Here is a 21,396-nt window from a genome sequence, read left to right on the forward strand (position 1 = left end):
TTTTAGCTCCAGAATTGTTTGAAAAGGCGTCCTATTTCGAGATGCTAAGTTTATCATTTGGCAATAAATTCTCTCTAAAGCCTATAAATACTTATTTGTGTAGGCAGTGATTTTCTTGCTTTAGATAACATGGTTTGAGGAAATGTAATGTACAAAAGATATGATGTTTAGATGTGATTTTAGTTCTAGGATTGTTTTAAAAGGCATCCCACTTCAAAATGCTAAGTTCATCAACTATCCATTTTCTCTGGAGCCTATATATATACTTATTCGTATTCTCCATTAGTGTAGTTTTGTCTAAATCAAAAATCTCTTAAACAAACAGTATTTTAGAGCTAATTATAGATTTGATTTCTTGTTCTATACCTTCATACATTTACCTTACTAAACAGTGAATAGGTTTGTACCTGTTTTGGTACTTGGCCAAAGTTGCTCACATATCCCAACTTTAAATTTTTAATGAGTGGGTCTTTGGAGTCTGCCCTTCCCCGCTCCGCGTAGAAGTACGGGTGAAACAGGTTCAGACTCTCCACTGCGGCTGGTCCTTGCTGCTTGTATCCAAAAATCAGATCGATCCATAAGTGAAGGTGTGAACTCACATAGTCGCTCTCCAAAGCCTGGAGACAGAGCAGGAGAGTCTTAAACTTAGTAATAATGTAAAACTACTACACCTGCAATAAGGTGACACTATACAGGAGAGAGAATTGTTATTACAGCAAGAGGAAGGCATCGGTCAAATTGTTAATATTTGAGTTTGAAAAGAAAAGAAACTTCTACATAAAAGCACAAATAAGCTCATTCAGATGTGGTACAGTATCCTCTACAATTAAATTTGAAAGTCTAAAACAGCAGAACCACAGCTGTATTATGAGCTTATCTTCATGTTACAATTAAAGAATGATTTTGGAGCATTAGGCAAAGATTGTTTTTGAACAGTTAATAAGAGAAAAGTGGGCATTATGACCATCCATACTGTGCCCCAATCTTAATAACTCCATCCAAGAATAGCAGCAAAAAAACATAACTAGGATATATTGTCCTGAGTTAATTTGTCCATAGAAGAAAAACAATCTTCCAAAGTCACTAATTTTATGACAGTGGTAGGCAATATGAGTAGCTCAGTAGATTACAGAGATAATGATCGCCATGGCCCCAGGAACAGAAAAAGTAGGGTCAGGCTGCAAAAGAATCAGACCAACATAAATGCAGAGGAAAGAAGCACAGAGAGAAGAAGTGACTTTTAATGGGAGAAAAGAAAAGAAACAACAGGAGACAAATCCAGACAACAGAGCACTGTGTTGGCATTATGCGCTGGTAAACACGAGTGCTATGGTACACTTGTTCTTTTATACTTAAATACATGTCTGCTATTATATCCACTAAACATAGAGACATATTTGAATTTGTCTTTTGTTGAATTTGCTAATACTACAGGACAGTAATATGTTCTTCTACCAACATTAAATAATGAAAGCACAAACAAGCCTACAAAAATCTAACAGTGCACCACTCTCCATCTTACATTTATCTTTATGTATGTCACTTTGCTCCTTTGAGAATAATATCAACTGTATGATCACTCTGATTGGACATTTATAAAAGAGTGGAGGGATCATAGGTCACTGACCTCTCGATGGACTCTAATGAACTCCTTGGGGTCATTCTTTGCCCAAGGAGGCAGCTCAACATCTCCCAAAGGAGTCCCATCCTCCATACAGCCTATGGACAAGAGCAGAGACAAATACCATCTTTCATTATTATTCTAAAATATGTATATATAGGTTATAACATAAATGACAAAGGTTTTTGCACTAACCCAAATTAATCTGATTAAAATTAACCAGAAAATCAGACAGGTAGAAAAACTCCGGGATCAGCTCTCGGACATCGCCCATGTTGTCCCGAGAGGCCGAGTCCCACTCCTTCTTCACACTGTGAAACATGCGCTCTGGGATGTCAAAGCCACCCTGTTTATAGACAAAACACTGTCAGGTAAATCATTATGTTTCTGTTTGCATGGAAGAGGCCAGCATTTTGTTTTATTTCTGTAAAAATTCATAATCTGTGATAGAGCTCTCATGAGAGAGAACGCAATTTAGACTAAAACAATTACCCAAATGAACAGAAATAGCATATATACTAGCAAAATGAGTTAGAGATGGAAATCCAGTTATGGATATTACTTCACACTCATAATGCGCTTTAGAAGACAAAAAGGCACTGTAATTCACCAGGCTAACCTGTTTATTGCCTTATTCAGTCTATCAAATATGCATGGCTTTTTATTATAATCAATTGCATGCTGAATTGTAAATGGGCAACATCTGTGGCTTTTTGCTGAGTTCTTTTTGTCACTTTCTGTAATTATTTGCATATATATTGAGATCAAGCCATAATGAGTTTGCAAACCTAAAATATGAACAAATGCAGAAATATAAGAAAAGCTAAGAATTCACACTCAGATGATAAAAATAGAAATAATTCACTTAAGTATATGTCTGAAACTAATTTAAATGAGCAAGGTTTCTCAAACTGTGGTATGTGTACCACTGGTGGTACTTGGGGTTTCCTTCAGTTTGAGTATTTGGTTATTCAGAGACAAATCTGTTATAATGTTTTCGTATTCCTTGGATTTATTCATAATTTTGAAGTACCTTATCCATGGTTAAGTCTCATTATAGATCTGATTTTGTCTCATTTTAGACCATGTTTAGCCCTAATGTACACGTGATACAGTCAGGATTTAGATCTGGTGGTACTCAGAAAGCCAAATATTATTTTTGAGAACAGCTGTAGGTAAACCATCTATGACCTCACCTGCAGCGTGTGGTAGGTCTGAGAAAAAGGCTCCATTCGGACAAGGAAAGACGCTACAATGATGGCAGAGGAGTAGTGGGTGCAGTAGTGACACTGTGCCGATACATCTGCTATAATAATAAAAAAATATATATATAATAAAAATAACATAATATTCTTGAAAGGAAACATTAAGAGGCTATACCTACCTTCATCTTCACTGTCACCAACTTCCTTGTATCTTTGGATAAACATCTGCTTCCTCTTCTCTGTCTGAGCTCCCATTGGTTTAGAAAGATCACGGAAAGAGGTAGGATTGGCCAGATCAAGTGTCTAAATAAGACATACAAAAGAACATGTATGAAACAGAAAACTTCATTTAAAGAACCTCTGTCCATTAGGTTTAAACGTTCTATATTACACCAAACTGACTCTTGTGAGCTTTAAGCCATGTTAGAATGTTGTTACACATGTAATCACTTATTATTAGTCTGTCTATATCTCCGAAGATCAAAATGCGCTGTTCTACTTTGTGATGTCATGTAGCGCTAGCAGAGATTAGCAATTCTAGGTCAGATCAATTCTAGATCAGAAAACAGAGTGATATGGGCCCTTTAAATATACCTCAGATTCGTAGTCGGCTAAAATCCATGGGAAAACTGGATACTGCATCAGGTCATTATATGTTCTGCCAGCCAAGGTGTTCAAATGCATCAGATATTCAAAATTACTTATCTCTCCTCGCTGTAAGAAGTGTTGATAAAAAAGTTAATATGAAGAATTTATGGTAATAATCAAATGTAGCTAAACAACTGATTAAAACAAACAGTACCTGCCACTTGAGGAGAGCAGCCTTTTCGACCAGAGGTGCTTTGCTGAAAAAACAAATAGACTGGATGAATAAAACATACCAAAATACATTAAGAACTACAAGCCAAGTATATTTGTAGTACTGTAGAAAAGTAGTCATGGTTACTTGGTTTTAAATGTACCTGTCCTTCATCACTCCTGTTTTATGTTGGTATTTATTTATTTATTTTACGTGTAACTACCGGTCAAAAGTTTGGACACACGCTCTCATTCAATGTTTTTATTTTTTTATTTTTACCACTTTCTACATTTTGCATACATACAAAAGGCATCAAATATATGACGCCCATATATATAGATTTATGTATCAAAAAAGAAAGTTAAATAACTGTGCTAAATATTTTTATATATTATATATTCAAATCCGCAAAGTGGTCACCCATTGCTCTGTCGAAAAATATTTAGCAGTTATTTCACTTTTTTTCTTTATTACATAATTCCATTTAATGAACAGAACATTGAATGAGAGGGTGTGTCCAAACACTTGACTGGTAGTGTCTGTTTCAACAACACCAGTCAAAAGTTTGGACACACCCTCTAGTGCAATATTTTCTTTCCTCTATATTTACTAGTTTCTGCATTTCAGAAACATACAAAAGACATCAAATATATGAAGCAAGATATATGGACTTATGTAGTAAAAAAAAAAAAAAGATAAATAAAAATATTTTTCAACAAACCAAAGTGCGGCTACTTTGAGGATTCTAATATAAAATATTTTTATATTATTTAACTTTTTTTCTTTGCTGCATAATCTCATTCACCTTACTTCATATATCTGATGTTTTCTGTATGTACAGTATATAAAATGCAGTAAAAATAAATAAATAAATAAATAAATATATATATATATATAAAAACATTTAATGAGAGGGTCTGTTCAAACTTTTGACTGGTGTTGTAGATAAATATGTAACAAAAAAGGATGTAACAGGTATAAGCGTTAGGTGAAAAGAGAGGCAAAAAACACAAAAGGTCTTATATTGAAGCCTTTCCCTTATGAATACATAAAATATATAATTATTAAATATAATAATATTGAATATATAATATATAATATATAATTATAGACATTAAATTGATATTCCTTGTTTTGTAAGGTAAAGCTCTGCCAAAACAGTAAAAACAGATCAGATTCATTTTAAAATCTTTGCACCCAGAAACCAATCAAACTTCCCCCTGACTCTTCCTGGCTGTTGCCTGGTAACTGCTGTTTAAACTTAACACACACAGAGAACACTAGACCAGTGAAGAAGACAGAGCACGGAGGAAACTGAAATCCTGTGTGCACAGCTGTAGGAACAGTTAAGAACAGGAGTGACTTTTAGAGCAAAGAAAGCAGAGGATGCGATGTCTGATGCCGTCTGTAGACTGTGAGTGCATTTTATGATTTTAAATCATATCAAAGAAATACAATGTTCGAAAACAACAGTTTAAAGTTACTATTATTATTGTGCAAATGGTCTGAATCAAAATGTGTGGAAGGGCATGGGAAAGGTACAAGTTTTCCAGATTCATTAACCAACACCAACCATAATTGACTTTACAGCTGTTTGTGTTTAAGTGGGTCTGTTGTAAGATGATACTGAAGGAATTCCTACAAAAGTGGCAAACGCTGCCTGAAAATTAGGCCTATGCATAAAGAGCATACATTAAACAACACAAAAAGCATAGATTTTTTAGTCAATTATTTTTTAACTTTTGGTGAAAACCTGTTCATTTCAATAAGGAAGATGTTCATCAGTCTGAGAAATGTCTATTCCCTTTGTGAGCTTTTAACATGGCAGTAAAGTGCTGGCGCCAAGCACCTTAGTTGCTAAGTAACATTGTAAAACAACTTGACTTTTCTTAGATGGTGTAACTGCTAACGATAATATGGTCTGGGGGTCGTTCTCAGGAACAGTTTTCATAATTTTCATCTTTATTCCATTCATAAGTTTTAAGTGTCAGTTTCTCAATTGCATGTTTCAGAAACCAGTCACTAAAAATCCATTATGCTCTTTTGAAGTTACTCCTCTGTGTGTTCCTCTGCTGCTGATAGGTTTTTTGTTAGCAAATGAAAACCATCACTAGAACAGAAAAAACATTCAACTTATTGAAAATTATTTCCGCTACCCGAAAAAGCATTCAAACTTTTACTTGACCTTGAACTTAATATTTTGTTGTGACATGCATGCAACCTGTTAAATAAGTCGTTTCTAATGTATGTTTAGGAGTTTATGGGATACATACATCATCGGATTTTTCAAAAAGGAAAAAAAAAGAAACAAAAAACATCCCCATCTCGAACCAGAAGTAACAAGATCCACAGAAAATCAGGTAGGTAAAACCACTGCACATCCATGCTTTTACATTTAAAAAGCGGGCACAAAAGATTTCCTCAATTTCTGATACAAATAGCCCCATGTCCGAACACTCCTGACCAATTTATTTGGTAAATCTACACTAAATCAATCATCGAATTTGGCCCAGTATGTGTGATCTAATTGCAGGCAATAATTTCATGCAATAGTTTTCTATAGGAGGTTATAATGGGAACAAGCAGCGCTGAATAACCTCTCTCATCCTGAGGATGATGAATGAGGCGAGAGAGGGCCTTGGGGTGTAACACCGACACAAACAGACAAACACCTTGCTCTTTTAGACAGCGGAGAGCCCCCATCACACTCCAACACTCCCCAATTTATCAAAGTCCTGCTTTGACTTTATACACACACTTCTGTATCAGTGTATCTACGTCAGCACAGAGGCTGTCCTGTTCATGACATGCTTGAACAGAGCGGGCTCAAGCCAGTGAATGGAGAGAAAGCTTCAGCTTTCATTTATTTTTGCTGTATTACCCAGTGTCGCCTCTCTCCTATTGTTCCCCTGCATTAGCCTTAATTAGAGTCATGCTCTTAAATACCCCCATGGGCTACACAGGGCAAACAGACTTACAGGGACACACAGCGCTCACACTCTCATTCCTCTCTCACTGCCCCGGGCCATACATAGGCCTTTATATCTGAATAAATCACATCAGCCTTACACAAACATACTTACACACAAACATACACACACTACACATTTTTATCTGATCTAGAGATAAAATGTAAAAATCTATGAATCAGGATCTTGCGGCAACTACTGCAAAGAGAAGCTGATCTCAATGTTTAACTGAGCCTGCACTTCATCTGTGTTTCAGAACAATGCCCAAAACAAAAGGAGCCAAAGGGACAAAGGTGACACTGAAGATGGCCAAAAAAGCCATAAGAACCACTATAGAGGGCCGGCGCAAGCTCACACTGGCCAACATGGGAATTGTTGTTTTCCCAAAATGTATCCTCAAACTGAGTAACATTGATGAACTTGACCTGAGCAGAAACCAAATAGAGAATATTCCAAATAATATTGGAGATTTCCAGTCACTCAAAGTGTTGGACGTACACAGCAACAAGCTGAAGTCAATCCCAGAGGCAATGGGGAATCTGAAAAATCTCGAACACCTCAACCTCTCAAACAACTTTATAAATACTCTACCGTCAACTGTGGGATCTCTCACCCATCTCAAGGTTTTTAACGTAGGATTGAACCATTTGGATTTTCTCCCTACATCTATGGAGAAACTAAAAAACCTGGAGGAGCTAGGGCTATTTGACAATCAGTTCAAAACACTGCCCAGTTTTGTGAACGATCTCCCCAGTCTGATCAAGTTGAATTTAAGAAGGAATCCTGTGTGGTACTCTCAGGGAAATGGTCCGACAAAGCCAGAGAGAGGCAATTTTTATCTAGTCCATGAAAGCAGTCTATGTGAGACTTGCCTCAGGAAGTGCCAACAACAGAAGCCGAAACCTTTCAAATGAAGAGGTAGAAAAGAAGTAACAGTACAAGAACTTAATGAGGAAGAACTATTAAAAGGTAAATGGTCAAGAACATTTACGAGGCTGATCACACCAAACTCTGTGGCTAAAGTCAAGCAGAATGCATAGAGGATCAGAAAGGTGTGTGTGTATCTTTTTGTAATAGGAGTGATGAAAGCTATGTATTACTATGTATTAATCCTACTGAACAATTGGACGAATGTTCTGTAGCATATGACAATAACAATGAATGTTTATAACCAATATAACAGTGTTTGCTTTTGTTTTGAACTTTGACTGAAACAAATAACTTACCGAGCATTAGCAATAACCTCAGTCACGCCTCTTCCTTTTAATGATGGCACTGCCAGGCACAACCTTCACAGGAGAAGGTAGATTAAGACATGGAAAACTCACAGTGTATCAAAGTGTACTATATTAAAAAGAAATTGCTACTTCTTATAGGCATTGACATGGTCTCTGTTGAGGAATACCAAGAAGGCAGAATGTCCATTTTTCATGAAGATCTCCAAAGCATTGTCCTGCACACAGGGTATAATTATTATAATTATTTACATTTTACCCAAACATAACTTGAATTGAGAAATAAATGACAATGTAAGGTTCACTCGCACCTCTAACAGGTATCGCATAAAACGTGCATCTTTAATATCTTGATAGAGCCAGCGCCTGCAACTAGACACTGGTAGATCTTTGCTCAGCACTGAAGCGATGTAGGAATTTCTCACACTGACAGAGAAAAACAACATATTAAAACATGGATAGATGGTTGCTGAATGCTGTTTGCAGATTTACCTGCTGGGGTGATGATTTCTACAGCAAAGCTCTCCAGTAGAACTTAAGGTGAAGCCTTCACACAAGTATGCACTGTCCCTTCCAAACAGCAGCACTCCTTCTGTCACTCTAAGGCCACTAACAGTCACTATACACATTTTAGCTTGCACCTGAAAAAAGATAATCATAGAAGTTTGTTGCATACATTTTGAAGGATTGCCATGAGGAATGTAAACAGATTATATTATGCATTAGGTGCACATCGTACAGTGAGAGAAAGTTAATTTAGTCTCTCATTTGAAACAGGGGTGAACATAGATGAGAGCTTCTTTGAGGGGTACCTTACCCCTCTCTCCAGAGACAGGACAACAGCCACTTCAGGCTTTACATGATTGATCATTTTAATCAGATATTTTAATCATTATTAAAAAGACACAGTTGAACACTTCATTATATGGACTGATTGATGGACAGCAGGACTCCTTTTCAGCTGTGTAACTATGGTCCCAAAGGTGCTTCTCATGCTGCTTTCAGCACTCATTGTAGCTAATGCTAACTGCATTGTGATAATGTGCAGCTAATTCTATTGTCTCCCTTCATTTCACACAGAGTGCATGCACCTGGCTGTGGTCCTGTGCTGCCCCCCCTGCAGGCCCCCTGGGACAGAGCACCCAAAAACCATATGGGGCCCTAACAAAGCCCCAGGCCCTCACAATTTATACTAATCAAATCAGACCTCCACTCCAGACACAGTTGGTAGAGTAGAAGGGCTGGCCATTATTAGACAAATTAATCACTGCCACATGCACAATGGTAGACCTGCTAAGTGATCAGAACCTCTGTTTTCACACTTAACGAGATGCCACCAGTGATAATAGCCGTCGACATATAACTTAATTTAAGAGACAAGAGATGGGAGCATTAACTGTGCAGTTACTTAGGACTGTTTAACTGACTGATTTAATGGCAGAATATCTAAATGTGTCCAAATCCTACCAGCTAAAATTAGTTAAACTGATTGTTGTCGAAGATTGAGTACAAAACAATAAACTTTATCTCATAACTGTGCTGCACAGATATCCGTTATCACTCTCCGAGTGATTTAGCCCATGATGGGAAGAAGGAGGAAAGAAGGACTTTTATTGACTGAGCGCCTAATGTCAGACCATTGATTTCTCCCCGCACACATTACTGTCATAATCACACTATTGGCGCTGGCGAGCTAATTATGAGCAGCGCTCCCTTTGTGTGTTACACAGTCTCCATGTTAGCTGAGCGAGTGTGTGCATTTTTTACAGCTAATGACTGTGTTCATTTGACAGGAAGCTCAGCAGGACCCACACACTGAACCACAGTAAGACTCCAGGACGCACTCGCTCAGATCACACACGTACTAAGTGAATGTTAGACAGCTTGTAACACCTCCCACTGTTTTTATTAATACTTCTGTCAGAAGCATTAAAAGCCGCTGCTGCTTGCCGCAGTGAGGAGGGTCCCTGTCAACATGTATCTTGGTTTCTAACTGATTGGAAGAAAAAGAAGAACTGGACTGAGCCTCTCCACATTAAAATAAAACACAGATGATCAAACATGTAATTAATACCCTAATAAGGCCATTGGCACGATCAAGAGTTGAGAGATTTTGTATTATACTTTGTGTCAATGTACCTCATCTCCCTCTTGCAGTTCCTGTAGAATGACACGGATGGCAGAGCAGTCTGTAGAGGAGGAACAGTGTGTGGAGGAGCTGGGGTCAGAGGCTGCCTCAGCACTCGCTGGAGTTTCATTCAGAACAGGGAAGAAGGTCAACTGAGCACTGTCCTGCTTCTCATCCGCCATGTTTTCTTTCACTTCAGACCCAACCTCACACAAGATCTTGGCCTCTGATTACAATAAGAGTCAAATTTGTTAATATATATGGTGACATAGTCTTAATATGTTTTTTTTTTCTTTTAATATGGTACAATTGGACATAATGACCTGTTTCAACTTCTGCACTTGCTAAACCCAAATACAATGGCTCCATCACCTGTTTCCAAAAATATAGTTTTTAATACATAATCTAGGTTATCTTTTTAAACACCAAAACATTTTAAAGCTATACCTTGTTTGATTTTCTTTGTGTTTTTCTGCGAATGTGAGGTTTTGTTCTGTTAGGACCTTCTGCAGCATCTTGTACCCAGCCTCTGCTCAGGAGCACTCCAGGCCCAGGTCCAAAAATAGCCCTCTCCCTCAACAGTTCAGCCTCCACATCCAGCCACTTGGAAGACAAGCGATCCCACTCACTGGTCTTTTGCTGTAGCATCAAAAACAGGATTTTCATTTAGTATTAAACATTAACATACATATATTAGTATTTTAACACTGTGTTCATTGTATTCTGCAGTATTGTTCTATAACGGCTTACTGATAGAAATGAGACTACTGACTTCTTGTTGAAAACTGCAAAAATGAGAACTTCATTGTTGAAAAATGATGTTTGTTCCTTTTATGAACCCTTCAGGTATTTCCCATTTTTTGAATAAGCGCAAGTAAGTACACATTAGTGGGTGGAAAGAGTAGGGTAAACAGAACATTTCTGAATGCTAAAGCTTTGACTGCATAACAATACAGGATTAGGATCTCAAAATGGTAAAAGAAGACTCATAGATCCACACCAAAATGAAATGTTCCATTATCTGTATTGTTGAAGGTCCTATATTACATAAAATTGACTCAACACATGGATTAAACCAAAGTTGAGCTTTAAGCCAAATTATAATGTTGTTATCTAATCAAAAACATACCTGGAGTTGTAGGTTTAACAGCTACCTTTTACCTTTTGTTCAGTAGAGATTGGTAATTCCAGGGCTGAAATGATCCAAATGATTCTAGTGAAGGTGTATAGAGTTTAAAAACACAGTGGAGCACTTCCTGTATTACCACATAACATCATCAGGTGGAACAGAGTGTTTTCCTTTTGAGAGAATAACCTAAATATGCAAGGTTTGTGTGTTAAGCATGTGTGAATGAAGCAAAACACAACTCCAGGTCTGTTTGTGATGCGGAAAGAACATTATAACATAGATCATAAAATAGCGTAATACGGGCCCTTTAATGTACAAAATGTAAAGTCACTGTTTTTTGTACCAAACCTGTATGTGGTTCATCCTCATGCGTTCGAACATCTTTTGACCTTTCTGTCGAATCAGCTCCATAGAAAACATAAACTCCTGCAACAAAAACAAACTTTGGAGTGATAACCATGAATTAAAAGAGTAATATCACCAACACATGTGCCAAGCCAACACACATGTTCACAGAGATCCTATTTTCATAATGGTATTGTTGTTTCCTCATGCAATTACAAAACATTCAAATAATTATGTTTGTAGTAAATTGCATTCAGTGGGCAAAATAAGCTAGTGGCTACAGTCTTACAATAACCCTGTCAACATATGTAATCATTTGTTTGTGTGATCTAATTAACATAAACATTAATATTACAGAGCCAGGGAACAGTCAAGGAAAAACCATTGTGTACGTGTGGGTAAAAGAGACTGCGTAAGCCCCAGAAATAGAAATAAAAAGCCAAAACAGACGCGTACTGACACTGCAGGGTACTCATGTTGGGCAAACACTCTGGGATCGTATCTGAGTGTTAACGGCTTCATTAAACCCATCATCACAGCAGCGCTCGCTCAGAGACTAGTGAAACAACATGTGTCCATCCTCACAGCTGACCCAGAAAAGCTGTTTAATTGACTAAATCAACATGCGCTAACCATTTACTATATCAAGTCTTAGTTACACATGTTAACTAGCTCATTTGGGTTCTCTACCCAAAATGTTATAAACATTTTTCCCTTTTGGCTGTCAAAGGTTACCTATTCCAATAAAAGGCTTCCATTTATCCAGGCGGGGGAGTAACACACATACTGACAAAATAGTGACAAAAATAATAATAATATCTAGATTTTTTTTTTTTTTTTTGACAATTCAGAAGATTATGTGAGATTCAAGAGAAGTGCAAAATGTGAATGAACCATAAAATTTACCACAAAAACCCCTTTACACACTTGAGATTACACTGGACATTTCTGTTTATATATATATATATATATATATATATATATATATATATATATATATATATATATATACATAAATACATATATACACACAATATAATACAGTATAATAGTATTTAATAACAGCAATACCAAACGCTTTCCAAAAAGTTCCAAACTTGTAAATTGAAGACAATGAGGTTTTGTCAGAATGAGTGACTGTCTATCGCAATCCAAATGTTAAAAGGCGAATTAAATAAGGCAGTAATTTGAGGAGAGATTAGGAAAACATTACAGGCAGAAAAGAATGTAATAATGAAGTTTGCTGGCTGCAGTTGTTTCTTGACAGATAAACTGAGAGCTGGCATCATCATGTTCTAATTCCATTCCTTCATTTGGACAAACATAAGTAATATATAGCATTAATTACCCCATTTAGCAGATAGGAACCTTGTTGGCTTTTAAAATGCTGCATTAAATACATAACTCATCTCTTCCTTCTGCAATTAACATCAGAACATCACACTCATTTCCATTTTAATGGCTTCCCAACAATACGCAACCTTTGATGATAAGGCAACATAATGTCAACTTCATTGTGGGCTGGCAGAGAATGTGTAATGAACTTAACGTGATCATTAGTGCTGTTAATTATCTTTCTAATATGAGGACACAGATATGATTATGGAAAACTGCATTCGCTGATGAAATAAATCTCTCGAAGCATTGCACTGAAGCTTGACTTGGGACAGAGACAGGCTATCAGACAATGTATTGCCATGTATTACTTATACAGAATAAGAAGTCCAATCTTGTTCACTACGCTACACAATAACAATGTACTTTTTCTGCACTTTTATTGCATGAATGTGACTCTAATTCAGTAGAAAAGAGACTTGTCCAGATAAAGTATTGATACCGAACTAATTAATGACTTGCTTGGTTCTCACTGAAAAGGACAGATAATGGAAATAACCTTTAAAGGGCCCTTATTACGCTTATCTTCTGATCTATGTTTATATAATGCAGTTTCCTCATCACAAACATATCTAAAGTTTTGTTTTGTTTCATTCACACATGTTTTACATAATTCTGTATATTTAGGCTGTGTTCTTCTCTCAGTCAGAAAGCACTCCGGTTCCACCTTGTGATATCATGTGATAATACAGGAAGTGCTCCACTGTGTTTTTAAACTCCATACAACTTCATTAGAGTGATTTGGATAATTTTAGCCCTGGAATTGCCAATCTCGACTGAACAAAAGGTAAAAGGTAGATGTTAACCTGAACTACTGGTTCATGACATCACATGTATACAGACTAATAATGCAGGATTACTAACACATGTGTAAATGAAACAAAACATAACTCTGGGTATGTTTTTGAAGATGTAACAACATTGTAACATGGCTTAAAGCTCACAAGAGTCAATTTTGCATAATATAGGACCTTTAATGAAGTTTTGAACCAAATGTATTGCACATTTATGGAGTAGACTGGACTAGAACAGTGTAACATTGAGTAGAAGAACAGTAGCTCCCTCATCTTGCCTTCCTCTGAGATGGAAAAACAATTCATCACCCTCTCTGATAGCCTGTCAAAGACTGATATGATAAAAAATAACATCAAATGAATAATGTTTTCATCAGATTGCAACCGCTATAATTGCCGACGTGATTTCTATCGGCAAAAGATGTGCACAAACAAGAACGCACATAGACTTTGTGGAGGTGAGACAGACACACAGACGCGGTAATTTCATGCCTGTGTGCCTGAGTAATATGTCCCCGCTCCCTGCTCCAGATGGCTCAGCGTCTTAAGCGTTGTGGGGGAACTAATGATGTGGGCCACGTGTTTCAGGGGGAAAAACAACAATAACTGTGTCCTTAACCTTCAGCAGCAAACTGTGTGTTGTAGCAAGCGTTCCCATGGATGGGCCTAACAGATATCAATTACTATGCCCACTCAGGGGCGATCAGCTGTGATAATCCAAATCCATTTAAAGAAATAATCAAACATCCCCACAGGGCTCAAAGGCCCATCACCCAAAAATAGCAGTGACTTTGGGACAAGAGGCCTGGAGTCATCAGATTTCAAACTCAGTAAAGATCTCTGAGCGGCCAATGACCAAACAGGGTTTACCTCAACAGTTGAAGGCTCTTTGCTCAATCTGCTCAGAACAGAGGAAACAGCACTACTAATGCGGTCAAAGGTCTTTTGTGAACTGCTAAACAACATCTTCTTCAAAGAATCTGTAAAGAAAAGTTTATTTTGATCAACTGATTGATTTTGCATATAATCAGTACATTTATAACATAATATTTGACATATTCACCTGTGTACAGCTGCCAGCCTTTATGGATAATCTCCTCCCACAGAGGACTGATTTCAGTCATGAGGACGGGCCGTGTCTTTGGTGTGTTACCGGCTGAAATCTCAGTCTTAAAACTTTCCTCAAGCATACACTGCCTCTCCTTCATGAGCTGAGACCAGCAGGCATCCAACAGAGATTCTAGTCTTTGATCATCTGGATTACACAAAACAAATCACATTATTTCTATTGTCTACTCTAGAAACCATGATCTCACATGATGTTTGTACCTGAGACAGAACTGCTGCTACTACACTTGTTGTCATCATGTCTGATTTTGGCGGGAAATATCTGTGATGGCACATTTCTGTTGTGTACTTTTCCAGGAGTACACTCAAATCCTTCCGGATATCTAAAAATAAAAAATAAAAAAACACAATTATAACACTATCCCTGGCTGCAAATAGTTATAAAAATCATGTGAGATATTTGTAATACCTTCCAGATCGTGTTGTTAGCAAACAGTAGAGGAAACATGTCATAAAGTTCACATTGGCATTGTAAGTGGCCATTATGACATCCCAGCGCTCCAGCACTGTCTCCAGTGTTCTGATCACCACATTTTTGTCTTTTTGGAAATGTTGAGGTTGAGACATGAAGAAAAGCATCACTCTGTTGATGGAGGAATACAACTCTGATAGGAGCTTGTCTTTCTGTGTCTGTCCATTTTCCAACACCTAAAATATACATACAGTATAAGTCAAAAAGTATAAATCTATAATGAAGATCTATGTTAGGAAATTATCTTACCATAACGATTTGATCAGCAATGAAGTGGAGTAAACTTCTGCAGTCTCCGGTGATTGTCCCACTATAAAGTTTCTGCACAAATGTCTTAGTGAAAAGCACCACATTCTCCATCAAGGTGAGTAAATGTCCTTCAGGCATCTGGGTGTTAGGGTCTTGAAAAAAGGGCACTTTGATATAATGAACAAACCCAAGCTACAAATAGGTGTCAAAAATATTTTAATTATACCTTTTGAGGCTAGATGTGTGTGATTTTCTTCTTCACCGCTGAGCACGTAAATAATGTCAATGATGAATTCAACCAACTCTGTTTGAAAGAGGAGCGACTGTTCCACTGAAGCTCCATGTGGCGAAAGCTGTAAAACAATACAAATTCTTCTAGTTGGCATGAATTATATAGTAAAAATATGATATGGATCCTTCGATTAAAACTAAACAAGACTTTGATATAATTGTTAACTTTTCAATTCCACTTATTTCCATATCTTTACAAATAAAGGATTAAAAAAATATATTTTTTATAATAAATTCCCAGAAAGAACTTACAGTATCTTGAGACATGATCACTATGATAATAATAATAAAATCATCAGTCTTATATTGCTCATTTGGACACTTAAAAATGGCATTAGATTGTATTTTCATTCACTTCTTTCTCTCGGTAGAGGTTAGCAATAGTAACTTCTGTAGCTTCTAAGCCTAACTGCCATTCCTGAGCCAAAGTCAATAGATTTCTGCTTTCAGTTGTCTTTATTTTCACTAAATGTATTATTAAAACTCAACAGCAGAAACTGAACTTGATTGGTTTGTAACTGAGCAAAGAGTGACATCTTTTGGGGAAAAGCTAATACTGCAGTAACACAGCAGAGTAACGTGACTAAAACAATCTGCACATCAAATCCTCAAATCTCCTTCTGTATGGGTAAAATTTTAAAATGTAGTGGTTACAGTCACCTCCATAATGACCACAACAGGGTGGCTGCTGCTGGTTGAAACATTGAGCAGGCTGTCCATTAGAAGAATGCGAAGAAAATCACACACTGGCTTTTTAAGTGGAGCTTTTTGTAACGCTGTTTCACCTTCATCACCCAAGGCCTGGAAGTAATGACAAATACACAATTAATAAAAGTTACAATATTCAGTTGATGCTAAACTTTATATCACTAAGAACCTGCAAAGGATGAATAACACTGGCAAGAGTGTGGAGAAACTCTGGCAAAGTCCAAAGTGGATCTCTGGGTCGAAGGTTATGAAGAAGACAGAAGAACTGCATCACACTTGATACACGAGCTGATCTTGATACTGTAGGGTTCAGTGTCTGATTCACTGCAACAGTTGACTTTAAAAGAGAAAATGTGAAAATGTACAACTTACTAAATCTAAATCTAAACATATGAGACAGTTTCGATTTAGTAATAATTACATACTGGATTTATGGTGGCTTTGACCAGTTCAAGAAGTATCGTTGCAGCTTCAATACAAAGTTGTTCTGTTGAATTGTTTTCTTCATTGTCAATATAAGACAGCAGAGTGTCATCCAAAGGCAACTGCAGAGGGTGTAAAAGTTAAAGCTGTAACACTGACAGCAGGTCATCAGACTTAAAGTATGCGTGACTCACATTTTCTTTTGTTTTGTGCTTTAATTTCTTTCCAAGTAACAGTGCCACAAGGAACTCATAAGCCTCAGGAAGGTTAAAGTGAGTAATTAGAAGCTCCTTTAGAACATCAAACCCTGAACAGGCGGTTCTAGGAAAATCTAGTGTTGATGAACGGGCCCGAAGGTTGTCTAGCAATTGAAAATACAGACATAAAAGTGAGTTAAATAATTGATTGAGCTAACAAAGGAAATTATTCAATTCTCACAGTTTACCTAAAGCTGTTGAAGGCTCTTCCATCAAAGAGCACGGTGAAACCCCCTCCCTGAAGATGCTCAGGAGGCTGGGGTTCAACAGAAGCTGATTCAACAAGGCAAGACCCAGTTTTATGGTTGAAGGATGAAGGTGAGGCTGAAGGAACAGCAGGAACCAACCACATCCCAGAGTTTCAAATAAAACCTGCCCTCTGTTGAGAAATGCAAACATAATTCGCTAACATCACTGCAACGTACCCATATATACGGTAAAAAACTCATGCCAAGTACTCACTCCTTTTCTTGCAGCTTGTCTGAGTTGAAAATTTTATCTAATACAGACAGGATCTGGTTTCGAACATGTATATGACTGACTGGACCAGAATTCTCGTCTCCAACAAAAGAAAAAAAAGATTAAGAATCCAGGTCACAGCACCACAGATAGAGTATATATGGTCTATAAAATACACACCATTTGTACTATGATGACTGTCGAAAAGATCACTGCTTTCAGATGTGTTACTTTGCAGGGGAAGTGTATAAACAAGAAAGAGTCCAAGTCTTCACAACCACAAAACGTTTTTCATAAGCATATAGAAAAAAACACATAATGCAATGGCTGATTTTCTTGTAATACCTGCTTATGTCCCGAGGGTTGAAGAATTCTTTCACAAGTAAAGTGATGACAGAAGAAATAGCTTCTACCCTCCGAGGGGTCATAGATGGATTGGTGAGCATAAACAACATCTTCGGTAAAATACCAATTTTGTGCATTATTCCTGCATTCCTGTTGTCATCACTGACATAACAAAGAAATGTATCACAATCTGTTCTCACAAAAAATAAATCTAATTCATGTGTTCTCCGAGTCATGCAGATTCTGTCAGACTGTGTCCAATTCAGCTGAACATTTCCCAAGCCTAGTTGTACTGTTTATCTGTGATCCAGATGACCCCAGCCACTGTAGATGATGGGCCAACTATGGTCTGTCATAATGTCTGAACAAGAAGCTCTTTCATTGAGGGATGGGATGTCATGTAATGAGCAGGCCATGTGAGTTAATAGAACATCAAATTACTACAGCAGCAGAAATGCTATGGTTCAGTCATGCGCAAATACCTGAAAGATTTCAAGACTTCAGCAAAGTGGTTGAGAACTGTCAGGTCCAGATTATCAGAAGTGGTCTGCCATACCTGAAACCAAAGCAGTTATTATTAGCTTCCAGAGGACAGTGCAAAATGAATTACTCATGGGCCATTTCTATTCCTGTCTGAACACTGTGTACTCACATCCAGGTCAGAAATCAAAGCTTTAAATGCTGGGACATTCTGTTGGTGAATGGAGCTAGAGTTTGCCTCTGTCGAGTCAGCAAGGCACAAAACCAGCTGCAAGGTTCTGTTACTGACTATACTGCTCTTACTCTTCAGAAGGAAAGCCAAAAGCTGAAAATGTCAATAAAAAATGTAATAATTCACATTTCAAAAACAGCACATTCCACAGAGACAATTTGATGTAACAAACCTTATAGCCATCAATGCGTGCCATTTCTTGCTGCATAGTTGGGTCAGTCTCCAGCACAGAAAGAAGAACTTTGACCGCTGCGTAAAGGGAGCTATCGTCAGGTGCCATCGCAACTAGACTCAGAACAACTGCAGGCCCCCCAACATACAAAAATCCATTGACCGCACTTCTTGGTGAAAAGGTACGAACACCTAGGAAAAGAAAAACTTGGGTCTACAATTTCTACAAAGAATAGTATGTCAAATGAGCCATACCAAAATGACCAACAAGGGCTGCTCCAATAGTTCGTGCTGTACCACTTAAGTGTTGACTGATGTTATGGGCAAAAAACACAGGGGTAGAATTATCCCGTGAAGTTATTCCCATCTGTAATGACAAAAATTAACACTAAAAACTACTCTGACTCGTAAATACAAATACAAAAAACGCACCTCTTTAGCAATAAGGCGACAGTCCACCTCATTGTAATCCTCCCTGATTTGAGCAACTGTCGTTACTGTTGAAATTGCTGGACTGATGCCAAATGAGATCCTCTCTTCAGGAACCAGCCGCACAGGGTTAGACTCAACACCTAAATTGTAATGAGGATTAGATAAAATGTTTTCAATTTCCAAATAAGCAAGTAAACAAAACAGCTTTCTGCGCCCACAAAATGGGCAATGTACTTCAAAAGAAAAGGACTTTTTTGCTTCTATATTTTCTGTGCTTTATAAAGCTATTAAGCAACAATAATCAATAAAAATATTAACTATTTAATAAAAAAGGTTAAACAAACTACAAATATAGTGTTATATTTTTATATAGGAGAATGACATTACCTGACTTGCAGACAGACAGGAAGTTGCCGAGGTAACCAGTGCCTTGTGAGTACAAAACACCGATGGCCTCAGAGGTCAGAGGTTCCTCAAACATGTAAGAAGAACCCACTTTCCAAATTAAAGCAGCATAGTCCTTCCAGAGAGCAGGAGTCCCGATCACGGCATACACATCTATGACTGCTGTCGGCTCCATGGAGACATACGTTCCTGGAAATGGCTGTATGTATTTCATCTGGGGGAAAAATCACAATATAATAACAAACAGAAACAGTACAGGTTAATAAGAATTATTTTTAAAGCTGCAGTATGTAACTTTTCTGGTGGGTGGTCCGCTACCTGCTGGTCTTGATGGAAATATTGCTTTGCTTCAAATATTACAAATTATGGCATTAAACTTCTGTATCTTTCACTGATTCTATTACATGTGTTGTCTTGCTCAAAAATACCATGAAAAGAATGCATTCTTAATATCTCTTAGATCTGACCTGGAATTTGGCCTTGCATCACCTGCCTGTCACCTTGGAGATTGGTAAATATAATGTCAAAATATTCCAGGCAAAACAATAATTCCTCCATAGAGACAAGCTTGTGGGAAGCCGCCATCAGAAAAGTTACACAGTTACACTTTAACACACCTTTCCAGCTCCTACAGCTTTGCCATTTAGATAAGCAGAGACCAGACAGCTCTTCTTAATGTCCTTGGTCAAAACAACAACTAAATGATGCCACTGTCCTGGGATCAGCAAACTGGAGCAGCGAAACCTCAGTGATGTTGGCAAAGAAGTAGGGCTGGATAATTCTTGCTCCATCATATCTGGCAATTTAAAAAAACTTTAATTTAATAATTTTGGCATCTGAATTAAGAATTAGGGATTAGCCGTAATTACACTAACCCAGGTATGTCAGTGCCTCCTCCTCTGTAGAAATAACCAAACAGCCATCACACGCAGAGAGAGAAATGGACAAACAGATGAACTGCTGCTCAGTGCGGGACATGTGACGGACCACTGAGAGGAAACGAATGGGGTGAGATTCACAAGCAGAACTGAACTTGTTGATCTGGAACCAGCAGGAGTAGGTTAGTCCAGCCGTAGGAGGAAACCCTCTGCCATCTGAAATATTACAAAATAAAATAATCTTTAACATTTTATGTTTATATATATATATATATATATATATATATATATATATATATATATATATATATATATATATATATATATATATATATATATATATATATATATATATATATATATATATAGTAAAGTAAATAAAGGTCTTCTTGCCTCCTCCAGTTCCACCAATGGGAATTGAGTCAGCAGAGACCCCCTTCACTGTGGCCAAAGAGGGAAGGAAAAGACATCTGAAATGTACAAGGTTATCCAAATTGTGATTAAAAACTTAGTAGTGATAAACCAGTCATTTGTGCTAAATTTAAACTAGCTTACCCATATCCACCTTCACTCATATCAAACTCAACAAAAGCAGGTGTGGCTGAGATTCTGTGTGGCCTGTAGGTTCGAGGTGATGTCATGGATACCAGACTGATGATTTGGTGAGTTGGAATTGCCGAGCCAACAGAGTTTAATAGGCTAAAGCTTCTCTTTATGGTCTTTCCTGCAGATTCCGATGACTTGTCTCCATCTGAATTGGTGCCTAGAAAATGACAAATACAATTAAACAAAAAAGAAAAAAAATCCCAAAGGAAGTGAAAATAAAAAAAAAAAACACTAAGTTTT

The 21,396-nt window shown here is 37.3% G+C and overlaps 1 protein-coding gene across 1 annotated transcript in view; it reads right to left on the reverse strand.

Moving 5' to 3' along the window:
* wdfy4 (WDFY family member 4) overlaps positions 1-21,396 on the reverse strand; it is a 33,264-nt gene that overhangs the window by 5,169 nt on the left and 6,699 nt on the right. The window contains 39 exon segments of the mRNA XM_055227029.1: positions 408-617; positions 1,628-1,719; positions 1,817-1,967; positions 2,818-2,927; positions 3,006-3,129; positions 3,421-3,540; positions 3,629-3,671; positions 7,821-7,883; positions 7,962-8,047; positions 8,141-8,255; positions 8,322-8,470; positions 9,969-10,183; positions 10,281-10,329; positions 10,405-10,596; positions 11,435-11,512; positions 14,491-14,600; positions 14,684-14,875; positions 14,950-15,071; positions 15,158-15,396; positions 15,470-15,621; positions 15,696-15,822; positions 16,421-16,561; positions 16,638-16,805; positions 16,894-17,013; positions 17,086-17,252; positions 17,337-17,527; positions 17,611-17,707; positions 17,788-17,876; positions 17,953-18,114; positions 18,435-18,508; positions 18,605-18,757; positions 18,837-19,027; positions 19,091-19,202; positions 19,268-19,407; positions 19,655-19,886; positions 20,290-20,468; positions 20,548-20,766; positions 20,944-21,020; positions 21,106-21,313. Of these exon segments, the coding sequence (XP_055083004.1) occupies positions 408-617; positions 1,628-1,719; positions 1,817-1,967; positions 2,818-2,927; positions 3,006-3,129; positions 3,421-3,540; positions 3,629-3,671; positions 7,821-7,883; positions 7,962-8,047; positions 8,141-8,255; positions 8,322-8,470; positions 9,969-10,183; positions 10,281-10,329; positions 10,405-10,596; positions 11,435-11,512; positions 14,491-14,600; positions 14,684-14,875; positions 14,950-15,071; positions 15,158-15,396; positions 15,470-15,621; positions 15,696-15,822; positions 16,421-16,561; positions 16,638-16,805; positions 16,894-17,013; positions 17,086-17,252; positions 17,337-17,527; positions 17,611-17,707; positions 17,788-17,876; positions 17,953-18,114; positions 18,435-18,508; positions 18,605-18,757; positions 18,837-19,027; positions 19,091-19,202; positions 19,268-19,407; positions 19,655-19,886; positions 20,290-20,468; positions 20,548-20,766; positions 20,944-21,020; positions 21,106-21,313 (5,459 nt within the window).

This window comes from Periophthalmus magnuspinnatus, chromosome 15 (assembly GCF_009829125.3).
Source record: "Periophthalmus magnuspinnatus isolate fPerMag1 chromosome 15, fPerMag1.2.pri, whole genome shotgun sequence".
NCBI lineage: Eukaryota > Metazoa > Chordata > Actinopteri > Gobiiformes > Gobiidae > Periophthalmus > Periophthalmus magnuspinnatus.